Source organism: Neopelma chrysocephalum, unplaced genomic scaffold (assembly GCF_003984885.1).
Source record: "Neopelma chrysocephalum unplaced genomic scaffold, ASM398488v2 Primary Assembly neopelma1_139, whole genome shotgun sequence".
NCBI lineage: Eukaryota > Metazoa > Chordata > Aves > Passeriformes > Pipridae > Neopelma > Neopelma chrysocephalum.
In genome coordinates this window covers 348294-371862 of record NW_020897801.1, presented here as the reverse complement: position 1 = coordinate 371862, position 23569 = coordinate 348294, and the positions used below count along the sequence as shown (strand labels likewise).

General features: G+C 39.8%; 2 protein-coding genes across 2 annotated transcripts in view; one reads left to right on the top strand and one right to left on the bottom strand.

Annotated features, from left to right (window-relative positions):
• The window catches only part of LOC113975574 (aldo-keto reductase family 1 member B10-like), a 307380-nt gene that overhangs the window by 32057 nt on the left and 251754 nt on the right, over nt 1-23569 (top strand). The gene's annotated exons all lie outside the window — the stretch shown is intronic.
• The window catches only part of CALD1 (caldesmon 1), a 98277-nt gene that overhangs the window by 30548 nt on the left and 44160 nt on the right, over nt 1-23569 (bottom strand). Inside the window, 2 exon segments of the mRNA XM_027699740.1 lie at nt 2-745; nt 2462-2608. Coding sequence (XP_027555541.1) covers nt 2-745; nt 2462-2608 — 891 coding nt within the window.

The window sequence follows — 23569 nt, the reverse complement described above, 5'->3', positions numbered from 1 at the left end:
CTCAGCTGCCCTCTTCTCTTCTTCTGCCTTAGCCCTCTCCTCAGCTGTCCTCTTCTCTTCTTCTGCCTTAGCTCTTTCCTCAGCTGCCCTCTTTTCTTCCTCTGCTTTCTGTTTTTCCTCAGCTGCCCTCTTTTCTTCCTCTGCTTTTAACCTCTCCCTTTCTTCTGCTTCCTTCCTTTCCTCCTCAGCCTTGTCCTCGTCCCTAAGCTTCTCTTTATCTACTGTGTCAGTTAGACTTGGCGTCCCTTCTGGCGCAACATTTGTATCATTCTCTGCTTTGTGTTCCTCTGCATTTGTAGCTAGACTTTTTGTTTCTACTCCTTCTTCTTTATCTGTGGATTTTTCTGCTGTCACGTCTATCTGATTTTCCTCTACAGAGACCTCCTTTGTTTTATCCTCCTGTACCTCCTCCTTGTCTTTTTCTTCTTTCTTTTGCTCTTCCCCGTCTTGTCTCCAGTTGTTCCTTTGATATGATTTGGTAACTGTTTCTGTTTCCTCAATCTCACAGTGTCCTCCGTGTGTTTCAGCCTTTTCCTCTTTCCCTGTGGTCTCGTTTTCTTCCACATTGTTTACTTCTCTCCTGCTGGGCAGTGACAAGCTCCCATCTGTGATTGTGGGATCAAATTCCTTCTGACGTTCCAGGGCTTCCTGCAGACGTTTTTGGCGTCTCTCCTCCCGTCTTGCCAGTCTCTCCAACAGTGCAGCTTCATCATCTGTAGAACGCTTGCTTCCCTCTCCTGCCACACTACATAAAAGTGACAGTTTTGCATTAAAAGAACAAAAATAACCTTTCTAACAACATATACACTTCACTGTTTCCAGGAAAAAAAAGGTTACTGTAACATCATTCCATGGTTTGAAGACACAACTTCAAACAGGCTACATACTTCAAAATTTAGCAAAATGGTTCCAGGGATTAATTTTGGCATTTCTACATCCATAGGAATGCAATGTTTCACAATATCAGAGCCTGGAATGGTTCCCTTTCAAGACAGCTCCAAGAGCCACTGAAGTTCTAAGGAGCCTTACTGACTTTGGTAGGCACTGGAATGGTCCCTGACACTTGTAGAGTTGCACTGTGAACTGCCCTGAAAAATTCACCCTCCCCCTCTGCATCCTGCAGCAGAATACTTGGAAGACCTTAGCTTGCTTTAGGTGCTTCCTTCAGCTTGGCCTGAGTTATATATGTCTTATGCATAGTCTTCACCCTAAGCAAAATTTTTGAAGATTCTACACAACCAAGATACTTCTTGACTTCAGAGCTTCTCTAGCAAAAAGAAGTTATTCCTGCTCCACAACAGCATTCACAGACACATCCATAAAGGGATAGCCCAGCAATTATTGTGCACTGAGGTTGTGATTGTCTATAGAAGTACAATACATTATTAGAGATCAGAGCACAGCACCTAATTTAAGATATGCTATTCAACAGCTGTAGATATCGGGAATGGACTTCAGTCTCAGTCCCTGGAGGTTTTCTTGACTCCTTTAAAATTCAGCTGTTTAATACTCATGTGTGCAGGTTTCTTCCCTCTTTCTAGTTTGTTCTTCTTTCCTTTCCTCTGTTGTGGAAAAAGATTATAATCTATGATCAGAAATGTTGTTGTCTTCCTATCTATATCCATTCTCTTTGTCTTTAATAGAATGCTACTTGTGCTCAGGATCTATTAGCTTGAAATCTCAATGTTTATTTCTAGTTTCTTCTGTCAATTTTGTCATGGTCACTGGAAATCTGAGTATATTATGTGAGAGTGTGTGAAACTAAACAAGTGATGGACAGACAGGAAGGCCAGCTCTGGCCACTCAGCTTGTGAAAAGTAGCTGGTGATATGAATGATATGATTTAGGAGTTATAGTGGTAGTGCTGAGTTGACAGTTGGACTTGATGATCTTAAAGATCTCTTCTAACCTTGATGATTCTACGATTCTAAGTGTCACCTCATTCCATAAACTTTTCTGCTGTTTATAGCTGCATGACACTGACAATGCCAGACAAGTGCTGTGGTCTACAGCTCACATCTAGCACCTTGCAGGCATGTTTCAGCTGCACCTTGAGGCCTGGGTGCATGCCAATCCCACGTGCCTTGGCCCCACAATGCCCTGACCTCTATTAGCAGGACAAAGGATGTGGTGGTTTGTGAGGCCAGATGCAGTCATGCCTGAGAGAATCTGACAGCCTCCACGAGACCCAGCTGAATCACCCCATAGACAGCCTTGAGGACACGCTGGCTGGATATGTGTTATGAGCATGGCCTCAAACCCAGAGTCAGTAATGCTCCCACTCTACTGTGTAGACACAGCCAGGGGCAATCCTCACAGTGTTAGGTCCTTCTTCAGAATAAGGATGGCCAAACCAGGTACTTAAATTTTAAGTACCAAAGCAGACCTTTTCAAAATACTTTTCTACTCTGAATAAAAATTACCACTGACTTGTCAGTAAACAACAATAAATGCCATTTACCTGTTTTGGGCATTAACTTCTGATTTCTCTGTGACTTCTCCTGATAGATCTCCTTCTTCCTTTTGCCGCAGCCTCTCCTGTCGAGCCCGTCGGCGACGTTCTCTGGCGGCTTCTTCATCATCATCATCATTTCTCTGGTAGGACAGCCTGCAGTAGAGCATTAGGGATAGGAAAACAAAGTTGCTATAGCGTATAGGACACAGAAAAATTACCAAAAAAAAAAGTTTTCCAGAACACAGTAAGCATGGCTACAGAGGCTGCTCCATACACTGCTTAGAAAATACATTGTGAAGTTTGAGATGCAGCATTTCGAAGGTTGGTTTTGTTTGTTTTTCAAAAGTGGGCTTGACAAAATAATCATAGTGAAGGTGGCAGCTGTACCACACTGTCAGTTTGCTCCTAGAAAACCCCAAGACCATAAAACCCCAGCTCTGTAGCTGAGCAAACATCCTGCTAGCTTGCACCACGATCCTGCTGGAGTGCTCACAGCAGCACTTGAGCAGACTGTCATTCAGACCCACATAACTGAATTTGGACTTAGCCAAGCAGTTTTTCATTAGTCTCCTCCAAATCTCACATGCTGAAAATGGTGACAGTATTCTAAATTTTAAAGACTAGAAATCAGGGAGACACAAGCATGACAACAGCTCCCAGTGGTTGGTTCTGAGTGCCATACATCTGACATCCACAAAATTTTGGTAAGCCCAAAGCCCTGTCAGACCAAATCAAATAAGACTGGTGCAGTGATGAAAGCCTACAGCTGAGAATTCATTGTATTCATCTAACCCATCGTATTTAGTTTAGTTTCATTCTACTTGAAAAGGAGAGCAAGGCCTTACAATCCAATAATCCTGTGGTCCATTCAAATCTTTGCTGAAGTGCATTATTACTGTGTGAGATAAAGGGAGAGGCCTGCATTCCCCTTATCTTTTTGTGAAGGGGAAGGGAAAGGGAAATAGGAAGTCAATACATGCCAGACCCAGTCAGGATACTAATTTACTTTGCTTTGTCATGGTTAAGAAGTCACTCTCCTTACATAGCCGCACATTCAAGTTAGTTGTACAGCCATGCACACGGAGAAAAAATAATGGAGTTCTGCAGCTAGTAAAACCAAGCATTGCAAGGAATATTTTAACATTAAAAGCAACTAAAACATTTTGATTTACCTATCAGTGAGATGCTTTGGGCCCAATCCTCTCCTCTAACCTTATTCTGATACTACTTTTCTCCTTTGCTGAAGATAAGGTGGAAGTATAGGTTCAGAAGGGATTCAATTACCCAAATTTTGTGTTGAGATTTTAAAATGTAAAACATGGCTGAGGCACTTGCCAGACTTAGAAAAGCATTTTCATCCTAATTGCACCAAAGAATTTGATTTGCTGCTGTCATGGTCTGTCTCAAGAGCTTGCAACCTTTTCGTTACAGAAACAAATCCTCTTAAGAAGCGTGAAAACCACAAGCAGTGTGGTGATGAAGGATCACAGTGTGGGGACAAGGAAGAAAGGAAGCAGACAAATTAAAAGCACTAGAGGTGATGCAGGGAAGGTAAGGAAAAACACTTCCTGCCATTTGTAAACAATTTAAAGAAGGATCAACATTTCATTTAAGTCTAGAACAGAAAGCGTGTGAATACAATCAAAAACCAATGGGGTTTTTAATTTGCAGAAGAGAGACTGTCTGGAACAGAACTGCATTAGCGAACTCATGACAGACAGCCCATTCATTAACAAGATATTCTGGCTGCAGGGAGGCTATGATCTTTTTAGCTCTGAAGTCCAAATGTAAGGGCACAGGAGAGGGTATACTGCTCTTAGCCTGTGGCAGCTGGATAATGGCCATGACGGAGTCAGTTCCCAGTGCCTATGGCTCAGCATTTGTCTTTGCAGTGAGACCACATGAGGATGAAGTAGTTTATCCCACTCTCTGTACCCACACAGAACACTCCTATACAGCAAGGAGAACAACTGCTATCAAAAGACTCTTTAAAATGCCTTTTTAAAATCACCAGTTGCTCAGCAAACTAAAAAAAAACCACCAAAAAAACCCCAAACAAGCAAACAAAAACCAAACCCTAGGCAAAAAATTCCCACAAAATAGTACCCATTAAACAGATATGCATTTCCTGTCCTTGGACACTTATCACATAGATTATCTGTTAAGAAAACTGACAATCTCTCTCAATATGCTTTTAAGTATATCCACTTTTTTATGCTTTTAAGTATATCCACAGCCTTACTGCAGTAAGTAGTGGTTACTACTGCAAGTAGTGGTTTCCTACAGTGAGCAAGTACACTAGGTATGGGCTCCACCCATTAGAATCACCTTAAATATTAATTTCTGTTCACCAGCATGGATGCACGCAACATGCGCACGAACATGGAAACAGTCATATGAAAAACTAATTGCAATTTTTTTAGAGATCTCTTTCACGTTTTCTTCACAATTACATTAAAACTGCTTCCCAGATTGTACTTTTGCAGGCTGTTTTGCTTGCCTCTGAGATAAAGGTTTTTCTGGAGTGGACGTGACTAGCCACAACAGACTGACAGTAGAGTAGACTGAAAATACAGGTTCAAGTTGGCTATGTTAATTGATGGGTTAATGACCACACCAGGGGTAAACTGACAGCAGGATCGTTTATGAGACGATTCAGCATAGTTACCCTAACTGCCATTGACTTTCCATGAGAAATTCAGTCATAGGAAAGATGGTGCTAGTTAGGTAAATGCCATTTCTGCTCACGAAAAATACACTCTTGCGACTAGTGTTCATCTCATCATTTACTCAATCCTCACGCACTGAGTTTGTTCACCCTAACTTGACTGTCTCTCTTTTCCTCAGCTATCGACATAGCCTAGGGTGTCAAAGTAATTTCACATAGAAAGTAAACCATGGGCTGACACAGGAATTCATGCATCCTCCACTGGGAGTAGAAACACTGACCCTCACCCTCCCACTGTTACAGCTCTCCCTAGCTACCCCTCACAACCAAAATCGATCTGGGAGTCCTTCAAAGCTTATCTTTCACTTGCCTACATCTTTTGACATTTTTTAAAGCAAGAGTAAACAAATAATAAAAAATATGGCTCCAAGATTTTAACTCTGTATATCAGACAGATGAAATCTGATGATCCATGCTGGCCTGTGCTGTTTCTCCACTCTTGGAGAGCAGCCTTGCTGTCCAGCATACACGCACACACAGGGCAACTGAATTAAACTAAATTTATATCCATTTTACACCTTCCATATAACTGTTCAAAGTCTTTGCAGGCAAGTATCTCTCTATAATTAGTTGTTCCAGCTATCTCAGGCAATGAGACCACAACACAGCATGACCTCAAAGATGTATGCCAAGCCTTCTGATGCACAAAAGCTCTTATTAAATATTCAGATGAAAAGATGATCACTTGGAAACCATCCTACACCTTGTTATCAAAGATAACGTGATCTCAGTCTCAACTTCAAGTAATAGAGAAAAAATTGGTTGCTTCTCTAGTTATCTTTCTCTGTGTTTCTGACATGAGAAAAAGCTGTGTAACCTCTGTGCATTATTGGTAAGCTGTTCTAGCAAAGCTACAGTGTTGAGTCTGTCATCCTTCCCATATTGCACAACTCCTGTATGGGAGACTGAGCATCTCATCTATGTGAGAGGGCAGTTCCCACCACGCTAGGTAGTGATAACAAGTAACAACAGATGTTCTGCCCTACTATGTGGGTAGGACAAATTTATACCTCCAGGACTGAAATCCCAAACCTGCTGAAGTCAACAACAAATCTCCCAGTTGAGTGAGTCTAAAAATGTTGCCCTCAGACTGAATGGGGGAACTCTACAGCCTTGAGTGGAAAATAACTCTGTTGGATTGGGAATACAAGTGATGTGGCCATCTGCCTCAGACCTTCTTCAGAAAGATTCAGCACTCTGTATTTTACACAGAACACTGAATTTACATTAAGTTGTAGCCCATCAAGAAACTTGGTAATAGCTAGGATGATTATGGGGCTGAAACTATTTCATGTAAGCCAGCTTCAACTGGTTTCCACTTGAAACCTCAAATCAGTTCAAATATTATCTAAGGCACTTTGGTTTTAGAGTTCCTTGCCCAGTACTCCTACATTATTATTATTGCCTGAATTATGACAGCATTGAAATTTCCCATTAAGCTCAGGGGCTTGCTACAGTAGGCAATTTATAAAGATAGGGCAAGATCTGGTCCCTCTTCTAAACAGTTTGTATTCTGATTAAAGAGAAACTTTATAATTTTTAGCACTGTCTGCCCTCCGTGAATCATAAGCTAAACCTGATGAATCTAAACTTTTTTTCATTTTTCACAGGAGTAGGAAAAACCTGTCTAATTTGAGCGGGATCACACAACTCCATTCAAGGAGGCAGGGAGAAAGAATTGCTGTGAATCTGAACTTGGACTCCATTTCAAGAGTGTCAGAAATATGTGGAAAAATTCCAAACAGAACAAAAGCCTTTAAGATTTTTAACTTAAAGAGACAGCTCATATCTACCTCTTATTTCCTCTGTGGTTCACTCAAATCAAATGTCTGTTTTCCCTTTCTCCTGCCCACAAAACCACCTTGCATTCTTAGCAGTGTCCTCACAACATGTGCCTCAATTAGATGCAACAGTACCTCTTCAGCAAGCTCTTTTCAACACAACTTTGTTATCTGGAAGCCCTTACATGTATTACAGATTAGTTTTCTCTGTGGTCCACCCCAAGAGATGAGATCATTCATCCTGTACCAGACTGCTGCACCTCCACTTGCAACCTAACCTACTTCTAAGACCTTCACCCTTCATCACCTAAGAACACAGCAATTGAAATTATATTTGTTGACTTGTGTATTTCTAAATTTATGTCAGATGGAAGACGCCAGTAAAATGTCCTCAATGATAAATTTAATTGCCAGACTCAATCTATAAATGTGCATTTGTGCTCTTAGAAAGTCTTTCTATTTACGCAGGCTCTTCCTGAAAGGATGGGTGGGGTGAGGATGGACTTTGTAATAGTACCCACTGGGGAGTGCTCTTTGTGTCACTGTTGATATTCAGGCTCATTTTATTTATTATTACATATGTCTTTAATCTTTTTATTGTTCATTTAATTTGTGTTATGATAGGCACACTTTAAATTGTGGATATAAACAACTGATCAATCTTCACCTAAAAAAACCTATAACAAATACACACACTTTCAGAGGGTTGTTCCTCTTTTCAGCTTTGCATGTCAATGTCAGCTGCATTTCATTCAAGTCATATCTAAAAATATGGTGAATGGTGGGGGGCAGTTATGGGCAAAACTGTTTTCTCTAATAATTTCTCCATAATTCAAGGAGAACTGACAGCCTTCTGCTCAGACCTGCTCAGGAAGATTCATTTTTATGAGGGAACAAGCAGAATCTCAGTCCAAAATGCTCATGTTTCAAAAAGATGTAGTGAGTGAAAACAGGGGATTTTGCTGGAGACATGCAGACATGCCACCACAGTTCTCAGTCCAATGTTGTGCATGAATGCTGATATTAACACCCATATTTTTCACATATTTCTCAATTTGACATGCACAACTTTTTTCACATTGCATGTAGGAGAGACAAATGGACAAAATTAACCAATGGCTGGTAATTAAACCCAGACAAATTAAAACTGGAAATTAAGCGCATGTCTTTGGCAGTGAGGGTAATTTTATATAGAAGAAACGATGGAACATCCTTCTCTTGCATCTCCACATTAAGATGGATGCCTTTTTGGAATTCATACTACCAAAAAATACCAATTTTGGGGCTCATTCGGTGAAATTCCATTAACACTCTGGTATGGAAAGTTAAACTAGATTATACGGTGGCACCTGCTGGATTTAAACACTACAGCCTTACATTTACCCAGAGGTATATGCTTCTCATTTTGCTCACAATTTATCTCTGTCTCACAAGTATTTTTAGTCTTTTGATCCACACATTCTCCAGAGCTGCACAGCCTGTACTCCTGAGTGGATGAATAATCCAGATATCCACGTAGTTGTCTCACAAAAAACAAAGTGACTACTCACCTTTCAGTGTACTGCGTACTCATTCACCTCGTTTTCATACTGTGTGTTTCTAATATACTTTCTTCTTTATCTTAGGTCCAAAGAGTTCAAGGATTACTATTTTTTTCTGATGGGTAACCACTTATTCAAAAGGTTAACAGAAGAACATTTTTCTGCAAGACATGTCATCCTTAATTTCTTACCGTACCTTTAGAAGCATTTCTTCTACCTTAAACTTTGATCTAAAAAACTAAAGGCTAAAAAAATGTGCATTTTAACAACTTTTTGTTTGTTTGTTTTGTTTCAGCTGATGAAGATCTTTAGATTATTTATTTGGGCTAAGGATTTGGCTGGCAGACATGAAAAAACAGTTAAGTGTGGGAAAGAAAACATCTTCTGAGAGGTCCAGCTTGTGTACATTCTTTTTTATAGTTTCTTTTGATGTTTTGGACATTTAGGTTTTTTTCACAGGCAAGGAAAGAGTAGGTACACTCATCCCTTTAAACAGTGTGATTCTAAAGAACTAAGGTGCAAACAATTCACCTCGAAGAGTGAAGCATGAAAGGTGACATGCAAGCTAATAACCACAAGGAAAAAGGACTCCATACTGACAACAAAAATTCTTGGTAACTACCAAGTAATTAATGTGAAAAGCATCCAGGCATTTTATTGCATTGCTGGGGATGGGACTGAAGCCTCTGGGACAGATCCTGCCTTCCCAAATTACTGGTTTCTGTTGAAAATAAAAATTTCAGTTTCATAGATGCCCAATATTTCCAATGCCCTATCTCTTTTTTCTTTTTTTTTTTTAATTCCAGTTTTCTGCTTATAACAACACAGTTCCTTTGGTTTTAGATTCAAGCCCTAAAACCTGGGCTTCGTACTTAGAGCCCGTTGGTAACGTCACGGCATCATTCTGCACAAACGCAGAATGACTAATGCACATTATTTTTTGCTTCTTTCCTCATGGCTGAAAATTGATCATCTGTTTCATAATATGAAATGCAAGCAGATCTTCCAACCACATTCAAATAACTCTGGAAAATCGCCCCTGAGTACTTCAGCGTAAATCGCACTCAGGGCTGCTAACGCAAAGGGTGAAAAACTTCAGCTAGCGAAACAATGTCTAATTTGCCTCCAACATATATTATATTTAGATAAAAGTGCTTTTTGGAAACATACCAGGGAAAAGCACATAATTCTCTCAATATGTGAAGTCTGTAATGCCCTGCAGTTTTACTTCATCCACAATAGACATGGCATTGACCTGTTAATGAGCAGAGCAGTATATTTATCCCATTTTAATTTAGAAGTTTCACACACACAAAAAAGAAAGGAACTGAGCAGAAAACAAGAATAAGCCAAGTGCCTTCTAGCTGATAACTGGTACATTTTACCTCCTTGAAGCTTGGTGGAATTCACCCAGAACTCTGTTTCCCTGGCAGATGACAAACAGGCAAAAAAGCATAGAAAAACAAGCTTGATTTTCAAGCGTAAAAAAGTGGGAGCAAACCCCAGCCAGTGTGCATACCACTGTGGTTGATGTGGTACTTGTTGACTCCATAGAAAATTGCTTGCTACCACTACCTCCAGTCTCTAGAGCTTTATTGCATATAAAATCCAAAATAATTTATGCCACAGCCTCCCCCAGTAATATTTCAGGCATATGACTTGAGAATAATGGGCATTTTGCCTAGCTGAGGCACAAGTAAGGCCTTACAGGATATGCCCCAGAATACATAATCCACAATTTCTACAAAGTCAAATAAGAAATTTTCTTTCTTGTGGTTTTGGGCTGCTGTATTCAATGTGGTTTTCAAGGCACTTTAATACCTCAAATTGCTAGCTTATTGAATACATGCAAAACTAAGATCTAACTCTTCCTCTTTTATATTGCATTGCAAATAAAACTCCAACTGACATGACTGAGAGATTTAATAAAGATAGAAGGAATTAAAAATAAAGACAGACATTTAAAGTAAAAAATCTCCCCTTCATATTGAGAACTGTGGTCTTCATAGAAAACATGCAAAAGATTTGAGGAATTAAACCTACATTTACTTATAGGCTCCTTTAGGCAAACTGATGTCTCCAATGTGTCATGCTTAAGCTCCAAATTTCTGTATTTCCTCCAATTATCATTTTAACTTATACAAAATTCATGCCATCATCTATCAGAGATCTTTAAATGAAGGCATGAGATCTTTAAATGAAGGCAGGCATGAGGACTTTTGTTATGGGGCCATCTCTTCATCCTAAATCCTCATGTCAATAAACTATAATACTGGGGGAGGTAGAGACAGGGATGGGCACTCCATCACAAAGCCTGTCAAGAATCTGGAGCAAAAGCACAGAAAGAACCCTGCAGCCTTATGAGGAGGAATCTGAACAAAAGTACAGGACTTTCTCATTGCCCAAAAGTAATTTTTCTCTAAATATTTTTATATGCATGCATATATAATAGATATGTATTCTAGGCAATGAATATGAGAAACAGTTGTTTCTATTTAAAAACTCCCATCACATGTGATATATTTTTTCCACCAGAGGCTGGAGGGGAAATTGTGTTGTCATTAGGAAGTGAGTGCACCACCTCAGCCAGGTAAGCTAAAAACAGATTTACAAAACGGTGCTCAGCCTACAGACCACCTCTACCCTTGCATAGTTACAACAATGAGAGAAACAATGGATATTTCATCAAGGTTTCACTACAGAGATAAAAGCAAGGAGACTGAATGGGAGGAAAACTGGCTTCTCACTCTTCTCTTTTCAATGTGCAGTTTAGTCCAGTAACTGCAGCAGGTAAAGTTTTGTGAAAAAAAGATAGTTTCCATTTTTTTTTTAAATTATTATTTCATGTGGTTTTTTTTATTTATTCCAAAGCAGGATGCTGCATCTTCACAAGTCAGTAAACAAGAACAATTTGATGATTTCAGGAAAGCACAAACTGAATTATAATAAATCATGTATGTATTGCTAACCTGGAAACCCAGCCTTCAAGCTCATCTGCTTATCTACTTTCATGCTGGTTACCCACTTGGAAGGCTTCTTTAATGCAGAACTCTAGGAAACAGAGAGTCCCTTAACAAACCAGTGTTTGCATTTCATTCCTTCCACAAAGATTAATAGGATTGCTGCATTTTAAGAGCACTGTGTTTTAAAAGGAAGTACAGGACCATGAGGACAGGTCTCATACACGGGAACCTTCAATAATTTCAACACATATTTGCTTCACTGAATATCATAAAAGGGCAAACACTGAAAAAGCTAACTCAGAGAATCACTGATTTGAGAGATGAAATATTAACATCCAAACCAATCTCAGTCACACAACCTAATTCCCCATCACCATGCCCAACTTACTCACAATCAACTTCCAGTATATATCTATTCACCATCCACCCTGACAAAACAAGAAATTCATAAAATTTGAGGTGAAAAATGACTTTGGTTTTCAAAGATGACAAATTTCTGAGCTGAATCCCCTTTTTCACTCCTGCATTTTCTTCACTTGCCTGCCAGGCTTTGTAGGGTATAACGAGGAACCAGGGGACAGGATTCTACAGCGGGGGAATGTTGAAGGGAAGAAAGTCCATGGCATCACATTGATTGATATCAAGGACAACACCCACCATTAGTGCTGAACCCATCTTGAAAGGAGTTGTTTCATCTGAATGCCACTGTGCCTAGGACAGATCAGAATGTAGGCTATGGATATGGCTCCATAACCAAAACATCAGTCTCTGATTTAGGATTGACACTGAAATTCATAATGGATTTGAACAAAGGTGGGAGAGGGAAACAGTGGGGCAGGAAGGAGGAATGTGGAAGCAGGAATCAAACACAGACTGGGGCTGTAGGAAGGGACCTGAAACAAGACATCTCCCTGGGCTGTGGATGGAGAGAGAGGAGAGGCAGACAACAGCAATAGGTGAGGAGTCTCCACCCTTGCAGGGCATGAGCTGGTGAATGGAGAAAGGTTGATGGAGAAATACTAGGAGGACAGGGAAGAGGGAAAGGGATCCATCAGGGAATAGCAAGGACAGTGAAAGCACCAGGACTGGGCAAGTGGCTCTGTCATCAACATCCAGCCAGGTTTACATGGCTGTCCAGGGCCTGGAAAACCGAAACCCACCATGACTGACAGAATGGAAAGTGTAAGATAGCAGGTTGTGACTACCCAGATTACATATCACTCAGTAGCTTCAGCCTTGCCCGAAGTGTTCTGTGATCTAAAACACCCATGAACAGTCGGAACCTGCTATTTTTATTGCTTGATTCATCGAAGGTATAGGTGTCAGCATTAGCCTGGGCTCTGTGAAGCATCAAAACTCCTCTGTCTTTTCCAGGGGATTAGAGATTATAACAAAATTACTATTGTTTAGAGCCAGAAAGATCCCTGAGGATGTCTGTTGAAGCTTTCAGAAATACAGGAAAGACTGTGCAGATGAACAAAATTCAAGGCGTGCATTTGCACAGAGGGAGTCTGTAAAAATAATTTTACCAGAAAATCATTCAGATAATCATGGAATAATCTTTTTTTATCCCCTCTTCCCAATACAAAATATGCACTAGGATGACATAGCCTTAACATACTACAGGAGACTAAATACTGAAATAAATGCCACAAACAGGAAAGAGATGAGATGTAAGAGCAGAACACACATCAAAACAGTGGACTGTGAACCCTTATGCTAAATGAAATAAAGCACTTGATGGGGGATATGACACTACCAATACATTCAGTGCTAAAATATATGGTGAGTGGGGGAAAATATTAATGAAAATCAGATGTCTCAAAGTTTTTTGATACTGATTCCCCATGCACGCAAGTCACGGATGCTGTGCAGGTGCAGATGCAGATTTTGTTTCAAGGGAAATTCATGGCTGTTCACTTTTAGCATGGACAAGTATCTGTCTCTTTCTCAGGTGTTTAAGAAACCTACTGTCAACAGCCAAGGTGATTAGGAGATATTTTCAGTGAGACATCAGAGGAATTAGAAGTGCAGATCCTGTCATTTGCTAACAGGATTAGGGGCACCCCTAATCCATGCATCCCTCCAAAAGCTAATCCTGATGTGTCTTTCACCATAATGAAAGGTAAAAAACCCTTCCATAAAACAGGTCCATACAGATATGCAAGGTTGAGTACAGCACTTTGAACAGCACGTTAATGTTACAATGATTTGCAGACATGGTATAATAGCACTGTGTAAATTAAACAGCTGGAAGTTTGAAATGCAGCCATTGTAACTACACCCACATAAACACAATAAAATACCCTGGCTTTATCCTTTCAAATAGTTTTCCCTTAGATGTGCTTGCTCCTCTCATATTGCTTCACTGTGATTCTTACTCCAGAGAAGTTGTAAGAACCTACCAAACTCAGTATTGGAGATAGTCTGTGGAAAGCTGACTGAGTTCATGAGAGCTGATTAATCACACTGCAAATACAAATCTAAAGGCCACTGTTCTTTAAAAAGCAGGAAAAACCCAACCTTTTCACAGAACTCTGGAATCCAACAAATCACCTCTTCCATTTCAAAGATTCGCTAACAAATTGTCTACAAGTTATAAGTTATTCACAGAAAATACTCAGACAAAAACTAGGAAACAGAAGAAAATAACAATTTGCTTGCCCTAGGAGTGCCCACACTCTGTGGACTTCCAGTGGGACAGAGGCAGCTGTTGGAGGCATAAGGCATCCAACACAGAGAAATTGCCCTGTGGAGACATAGCGGAGGGGTGAGGGGCTTTTCTGCAATATTCAGCATGTTTTTGCCTCAGTTTAATGAGATTGAACTGTTTTGCTAGGGAGGATGAGTTATGAGGAAGACTAAGCTCCTCCCTCCAAGCAACTGTAAATCTGAAATTAAGAGGTTCCAATTGAGAAAGTATGGAGAAAGGAAAAAATAACATCCCTTTATTAAAGGATATATGTGTATTGGCAGAACAACAAGAGAACACAAAAACAACTAAACAATAATCCTGTACCCAAAAGTCCCCTCCAAAAAAAACACCAGTTCAGTACTTTCCACCTTTTAGCACATGGGTAATTTCAATTTCATTCTGGAATAGCAGTTCCACGCAGGAAACCAGTCTGTAATAGCTGTTGCAAAATGTTTTATACAAGTGGGCAACAAAGTGAGGAGGATAGAAAAGAGCTGCTGTGATAAGAAAGCAATACAACTAATGGAAACAGACCACACCTGCAGGCAAAAAGAGTCTAATTCCAAATGTGAGAGGAGACAACCGCTGACAAATTTCCATCACCAAGAAGCAAAGCCTTCCAAAAGATTCAACTGACATTTTTACAGAAAAGGTAATCAAATGGTAAACAGATGTTTAAGCCAAGGTTTCCAGTATGATACATGACATTACAGAAGAGAATGCGGAACAACGGATATTTTCCCCTCATTGTCACATTAGTTCTTGGCACTGGCTAAATTCTTTCCCTCGAAAGATCTCAACATGTTTTACAAATATTAAGTAATCCTTGCAACCCTTTCTGACTCCCGTGTGGTGGGTATTGTTACCACTATAATGCCAGTTTATGGAATGGAAAACCAGAACATAGACGAATGTACTGCTTTTAGCCTAAACCATGCAGATAAGGTTGCACTAGTGCATTTTGGCTGCACGACTTCACACCTGTTCCAAAACCTGTTGAAACTACCAGAAGCTCTTCCAGCAACTTCCAAAGGGATGTGTAGGTATGTGGACTCCTTCCACCCAGGCCCATCTCCAATGGCTACACTGTGCTGACTTCCATCACTGCACTTGAAAGCATCTGAAAGCCACTGGCAGCATTGATTATCCTGGGATGTCTTTTTGCTATCATACTGAACAAAGAGACATGCTCCTCTGAGCTCTCTCTGAGCAAGTGATAGCCTGCCTCTCCTCTGTGCAATGTCTTCTGTTGCTTCACATTACCAAACCAGTGCTTTATATTTTTTAAAAAAAGAGGTGTGCCTGCTGGGAAATGGGGGAAAAGGAAGGGTGAAAAGCAAGTTTAGCCCAGGGGATCTTGTGGGCCGTGTCACTGCAAAAGCTCCTCGGGCTTTACACAGGGGTCAGCATGGCTCAACACAGCCTGGCACCTTTTGAAGCACTGGGCTGTGAACTCAGATACACTTAAATGCCTGAAAATATGGGAAATGTGGTGCAGGGTCCTAACTCTACCACTGGGAAACAAGGAATTAGCTTGCTGTCAAACCCATCTGCTTCTCCAGCTTCAACAGGTGCAGAAAGCCAACTTGGTGGGGTAGCACTCCCAAAAGGTGATTGAGTGAGAAAACACCAGCTCTGCACCAGAGAAGTTTCAGTCCTGCAGAAACTGTAGGAGTCATCACATGGGAAGGTTTCTGTGCAGCACAGCTCTCACTGCACCCTCTTCAGTTCCACAGCATAGATAGGACTGACATGAACGTCATCCAACCCCTCCAACACTGGCTCTTGCAAGACTTTGTCTTGATTCAAAGTCAAAACATTTCCTGTCTCACCTGGACTGCAAGACAACATTTTAGAGAGTCACTGAGACTGCTAAACCAAGACATTTGCACAGCAAACACCACCACCACACAACAGACTTGATCCAAACATGCTACTGTTCATCCAAGTATCCTCTTCCCAGCAATCCATATCAACTATGCATATACACACACCAAGCCCATTGCAAGGGAGAAGCAATACAATATGGCCTTTTGTGAAAGTTCTCACTGAATTTAAGTTATGCATTCTAAAAGGTACTGGGAGGGGCCAAAAACCAAGCACTGGATAGCAAATCTACATCCAATATAGATTATGGATATGGATATAGATATATCTACATCTAATATAGATTTGATATTTTGCAAAAGTACAGTGTTTGGAAAGCAAGGATTTGGCAATGTAAATTGAAGAATATTTGGCACAATAAAGAATTAGGACAAGCATAGCACAATTTCAATTCCTGCTCACAAAGAGTGTGGTCCAACCTGTTGCCAAAAGTCAACTAACTGAGGTTACTGAGTAAATAAGAATGTAGTAATCAACTGTCTGAAGAAGATAGCTTTAGCAGCTATGAGGTAACAAAAGGGTCTAGGGATCAGCAATACTCTATATTGCAAGAATAAGTTAAGACTGCTCTTAAAGCAAGCTAACATGCCGAAAGTTGCTAAAGAAGGGATTTAGAAGACTTCATTTAGCCCCTCTTGTGCTACAGGTGCTTGAGATGCTTAAAATCCCTTGTGCTCTAGCTCTCATCTGACTAACACACAGAAATGCTCAGTGAAAACAATCATGCATTTCTGGGATGGCCAGCACAATCAGCATTACCTACACCAATAAGGTGTTGTAAGACCAACTGGTGTAATGCAAACACAGGCAGAACTGAAACACTATCAATCCTCTGCCAATGAGGTGCTCTTGGATCTACTTACATGTGCTTCTGCCAGTTCAAGATGAGTATGAGACAGACTGTCAATGTTAGTGCATAGCTATAAACATATACAAACAGTTTTTTCTGTACATTTGTCCCAAGTTTGCTCAAAATCCTACCACAAATTTAACAAATATTTGAGAAGCTCCAGGTAAGGTCCCACTACCTGCTTTATGACATTACACAGGAAACTTTTAAATGGTTTTCTCCTCTATTTCAGCTCCCCAGAACCTCTTCCAGTGCCTTGTCCAATTTCTTCTCATATTCCAGGCAGTCCCTGTCACTCTTCACCCAAAGGCATTTTAATGGTTGTCTTTATCTTCTTCCTCCACACCAGTGAGCCCTGTGCCTTAAGTCCTCCCAAGCTTAAACCTCCCTACTGCCTACCCTTGGAATACTACCAGCCTTTGCAGGACTCAGGTTCTCACTGAAATGATGTCATGCATCTTGAAAAGTGCTAGAAGGGACCAAAAAACCAGGGACAAGGCCCTAAACAGCCTTGTCCCTAAACAGCCTAAAAATCTCTGCTTGCTATAATCTCGTGAAAAGAATAACCATGTCCTTTTGAGGGAAAGAAAATACACTGGCATGACTCCCAAGGCAGAACACCACAAAAAACAAATAGCACACATAGAATGTAGCAGAAACAAACATCTTTTCATAGGTTTAGAGTATTCACCTTCCTAAGTTCAGGGGCAATAAACATAAGACTGGGATGGAACACACTGTCTCCTGCCTAATCACTTCACCGGGTGTTGAATAAGTTTGAAAGAGAGAGAAGAATCCAGGAAATCAAGTAAAGAATTAACCCCATGGCTATCCCAAAATGACAGAGGACCAAATGCAGCTCTCAGATATGCATAAGACAGGAATATTTCTTCTTGACTGGATGGGCTGCAAATTATCGCTAATGCACATGCTGCAATATAGATAAGGACTGGTGGGAATCCCAAGATAGCATTGCTACAATGATAAGAGAGTTTTTTAACAGGCTGGTAAGACAAGTAAAAGCTACATTTGCAGAGAACTGCTTTGCCTTTACGGCAAATTTAACAGAGGAACTAGAAGAAAATTAGTCCTCAGGCTCAATCTTTCTAACCAAAGTAAAAGTTTAGCTGCTTTTGGAAACAGATGTGGCCTCTGCTAGTTAGGCTTTGGGGCTTTCAGAAATCCTGTGAAAGAAAACTGCTGACATGATGTCTGTGATGATCCTCCAGTTCCAGGAGGAGGCAGATGACTAAGGCCAAGATGCACAACATCCAGAGTACATTCCAGTGATTTCCCTCTTGTGGGAGAAGTGCAATCCTAAAAATCTCATGCTTCACAGAGGAAAGATGAGTGTTACACAAAACACAAACAAATGGGGTGATTCTTTTAAAGTATGCAAGAGAATACAGGATGGTTGGAACCCATTTCATCTGGACTTTGCAAAATAGTCATGTAAAATGCTATTGAGGGAGAACTGAAAGGGAAAAATAAAAGAAAGAGGAAAAGAAAATGCATGGTAATGGGGAATGCCACTGTAACTCACAGAAGCTGGACCAGGAACAACCTGAAAATGAACAAAGAGACTAGAAAGGTTCTGCCATGACCATGTCAGTGTGTGATGATGGTACACATGACTTGTGGATGTTGAAACCTACAGTGTATTGAGATTGTGAGGCTCACCCATGCCATGATCCTACTGCTCAGTTACAAACTCCACTTAAAAAAAACCAAAACAAAAACAAAAACCAACAAAAAAGAAAAAACACAACCAAACAAAAAGCAAACAACCCAAAAAAAACCCAGACAACAAAAACCTATAGTAAAGAATGTGACAGGACAGCAACAGTTACAATGCTAGAAGGTACTTCTGCAATTACATTGAAGTAAATCCAGTGCTGAACATATTGCAGAGAGAATCTGGCAAGCCAAAAACCTCCTGATCAGAAACATGTAGAATATTTTAAGGTTAAAAAAATCTGTGGGCAATTTGGCTCTGGCAAACAAAACAGAAGCCCAAATCTTACATCCCATCGCAACAAGTGCATTGGTCTCAAGGACACACCTCTAGGACAGGCCTCCACATTTCTTAGAGAATCGTGGGAAAGAAAACAAGTCCACATGGACTGCTTCCTGCTTTCTCAAATTTTTGAAATGCATGGTTAGAAGATATTTTCTCAATAAAGTTTTAAGAGTCTGGAACAAGAACCATCATTTTTTTGTTCACTAATACAGCAACATGTAGCTTGAGAATCAGCAGGACTAGATCCTTCTAAACAGAAGTAAAAAGCAGACTGAAAGTAATCTGAAAAAGAGTCAAATTTCTTGCACAGAGTTAATCCTCTCCAGTTGGTATGCCAAGTTCTGCTGGAGTCAGTCTTGCTCATAAGAACCTGAATATTTCTCATGGTTGCTCAGTCAAGGTATATGAAAAAGTGGTGGATGGAAATTAAAAAAAGAGGACAACAAAGTTAGCCAAGTCCCTGATCTTCAAGAGAAATTCTAACTTTGAGGAAGAAGAGTCTCGATACAAACAGGTATCAAGAAAAAAACCCTGGTTATGCAGTAAGATTTTGGGAGTAGCCCATTCCTAAGGGTGCATCTGTATGTTTTGTTTAATGTGAACTGGTACATCCAACAACTAATGCTGTTTATTTTTCTTTTCTGCTTTATTATTATCATCCACTTGTCTTTCATATCCTTTCCCTACAGTAAGCTAACCTCAACAATGATAGGATACGTACTCTGGAACTACTATGGTGGGGAGGAAAGGAAAAAAATTGCTTTACAAATGACACAAGCAAACTTACAATACTCAGAAGAAAATAAGCAAACAGAGAAAACTAGGTATTTAGTGACTAGGTTAACCACTATTCCTCCTACAATCAAAGAAGTACACAGAGCACGGGGTAGGAAGGGGGCAGCCACTTCACTTTTGGTCTCCTGATGCAGCACAAAGTGAATTTAGGCAGAGCCAATACTTGGCTTTGTATTTCAGTTACCAAGAGACAGAGACTGAGGAGTGAAAAGACTGAAATACCAGCTTCTGCCCTCACTTGAAACTTTGCTCATCATAACTCATTTTAAAAGCCATAGAACTACATTGACTTCAGATCTGAAGCCTGTACTTAAGCCTGGGATGTGCTGCTCATCTCTGAAATTCAATATGTGCATTCAAAGCAATTGGAAAGAAAAATAGATAAAAAAAACCCCCAAATACTCAGATTTAAAGCATCAACTAAACCTTGTTGATAGAATTTTGCTTCGATAATGGATTTTTGAGAAAAGACAAATTGCATTGCAATACCTTGGACTAAAGTGCAATTTTTCTGACACTTTAGATGTAGAAAAATGCAGATGGAAAACTGTATTCCAATGTGCCTGCTGTTCCCCAAAAAGGTAACTACAGTATGGCACTGTTAAGCTTGCAAAAATGTCTCATTACCACATCCAGTTTTGAGAGTCAGAGTGAGATTTCACAGCAATGCTGAACACTTGTGAAAGAGCAAAGGAAGAGGGCAGGAAAGGCAAAGGGGAGCATGGGGGAAGCCTTCCCTGACTGACAACTCTGCAAAGGATTTGAACTGCAGAAAAGAGGAAACATGTCATCAAATGCCAAACCAATGTGATATCTGCCAAACCACACCTTATCCTTCTCAATCAGCAGAAAAATTATCCACTGCCTGACTTCTCTTACCTCACCAATAAAAGGCTATTTTTTCCCCTTATTAGGATAGTTTCCATGCTGTAAAATTCTGGCTCTAATAAGTGGCTTTAACAATATGTGCTGCACATCAGCACAAAAAGAAAGTAGCTAATAAAAGTAAAGCAGAGAAGGAGAATAAAAGGGCTGAGTCCTAAATTAAAAGGGGCGACATCAGCTTAGTTTGGGCTCCAAAATTTGATCATAGATTTTATGAAACGGAGAATTAAAATTGGAATGGATAAATATATGAGGGCTAACATTACACAGATATGTAATTATAAACTTGGCAGCTACTTAAAAATGTCAGCTGCCTTACTGAAGTTGAGGAGACTTCAGTTTGCTGAAGTTGTTTTGCTACACTTAAGAGCTTACACATCTCAAAATATAAATCAAATATCAGTACATTAAAATAGTGCAAAGTAAGTTGAGGTTTTTAATGTTTTCTTTTATAAAATAAAATACGGAAGGAAAGAAAATTTACAGTGAGTAAAGTCGCCATATTTCAATTATTTCAACAACTGAGGGAAGTATTTTCTTGGTTGAATTTTTAAACATTTGATTATCTAGTTTAGTGCATCTGCTTTATGTATGAACAGAAAAACCAAGACTGCATTTGAGAATTTCCCTTATTTTTTTTGACTTTTCTTGGTTTACTCTGAATTGGGAACAGGGTGTAGGTTAGGCAAGACAGGGAAAGACGGGGTATGAAGAAACCCGATGAAGTTCTATCACCCTTATCTGACACTAGCTGAACACCTATGCCAACAGTGAGGCTGTGGTGGAGCTATCTGGATTTAAGATCTGCTCTAACAACAAATTCTCTAGTTTTGTTGAAGCAGAAGCAAAAACTCTTGTCAGAGTAAAGTGCTATGGAAAATGTTCAGGGTTGTTTTATTTTAATTCAGCCTGAAACAAGAAAGCAAATCCTTCATACAAGGTTTTTTCTTTTAAATTTTTTCTTTAAAATGTAGGTCAATTTGAATCGAAAGATTCTAAAAAAGATTAGAATATTTTGTTTAAAAATATATTTCAAAGGTGCAGCTCAGTAATTTCTTATTTAGAAAATGTAAAAAAAATTAACTAACAAAAGTATTTCCTATTGTTTTCATTTAGACAAAGCTACCAGTTCCGCTCTGAACTGCTCTGAAACAGTTCTGCCCAAAACTCTCCTAAGTTTTCTTGGTTTTACAAAATTTACCTTTCATCAGAAACAATTCTCACAGTTCATTTCAGGCATTGGCATCCACAGAGCTTCAAGTTCCTGGCTTAAACAGGGTGGAAAATTCAGCTCAGATTTTTCATGGAACTCCCCAGAGTCACTTGTTCTCTGACAAAACCTTAGACATTTGATTCTCAAAGTCATGACTTAGGTGGATGCCCAAAACTCCGCACAGATTACTCCAGTTTTGTGCTCCTGACCCAATGTTTTGCTTATGCTGAAAAAAGAAAAGCTTCTTTCACTGAGGCAAGAAGGCTGCAAAATCTCAGACGTTTCCTGAGAAACATCTTGTCTGTCTCTGTCTAATGTTTCTTCTATCAAAGATACTCCCACTCAAAAATGTTCCATTTCTTCCAGTAAATTTCTTCTGATCCATTATGAGGAAAGTTCCTGAATCTACCAACACGTATTTCATTCAGGTGGTGACAACTAATACATCAAGAATGCTTATACAGATGGAGCATTGTTACTACAGCGTAATTATGTGGGTCCACACACACATAAACATATTTGCACCAAAATGGCCATTCCAACTGTTGGATATAAACCTTGCAGCTCACAAACAGACAGGACATTGTAAAAAAGTGCCTATTTCTTGGACCATGGTAGACTTGTCACTGTTGAGGAAGAGTCACTTCCAGAGTGTGACTGGGATTCTTAGCTTTTAAAACAGAGACAATCAGTCTCACTACAGGCTAACATCTTTGAGGATCTGGTCTTCAGTTATATTATGCCCTTCTTATTTTACCTCAGTAATGTAAAATGGCTTTCAGAAATTAAGGATTCAAGCCATTGCCCACTGTGGAACAGAAATGAAGAACATGGTCAACAGAGAAGACCAGAAAGAAGGAATGAGATGGCTTCAAGGGAAAATTAATGGCCTCGATTTCTGGAGCAGAATTAACCAGATAACATAGTACCACTAACACTACTGCTGCCTGTGGGGAAGTGTCCTCCTCAACTCCTCTCTTCCCTTCAAAAAGCTAGTTGATTATCATCTTGAAAATCTAGCCAAGAAACAGAAAATGTAACCTACAATATGAAGAAAATATTGTGAAAAAGCGAGCTTCCAACAATCAAACTGTGAAGTTTAAACAGAAGTTATAATTTGCTGGAAGAAAACATTCTACCTGCTGGCAAAGACGACTTCTGCTTTCCCCAGGAACTTGCACAGTAAACACTTTATTGCCCAGCAAACCAATCCAAGTCAATCCCTACGCATCTATTAAACAGATTTTATGTTTTCAGGCCAACCGGAATGATTTCTTGGCTATGATGAGAACTTCTGCCTTTAATTTCTAGTGTATCAAATTCTACAAGGATTATATTCAGCTATTTAGCAATTACAAAATTCTCTACAAATACTACAAGTACACTGAAAACATAGAAAATATCGTTAAACAATGCAGATCAAATGATCTGAGAGAAAGGAGTCATTAGAGGACATTTGCAAGAAGTTAACAATCACACTGTACCTCATTCAAAATAATGCAATTGCAGCCTCCTTCTTTTCCCTGGAGAGTCTCCAGGGAGTTAACTTATAAGGATATTAATACTCCTCTTCTTTTCCACTGCAATCTCCTGAGAAGACAGGAGCACTTGGAATGATTACGTTATGCCTCAGCCTGGGAAGGGCAGTATTTCATCATGTATTTCTCTGAGCAATGCTTTGAAGAAGCCTTTGTGGGTAATGCTAAAGGTGCCTTCCCTCTTTTGGCCTGAGATCATGGAGATTCTTGTTGAAAGA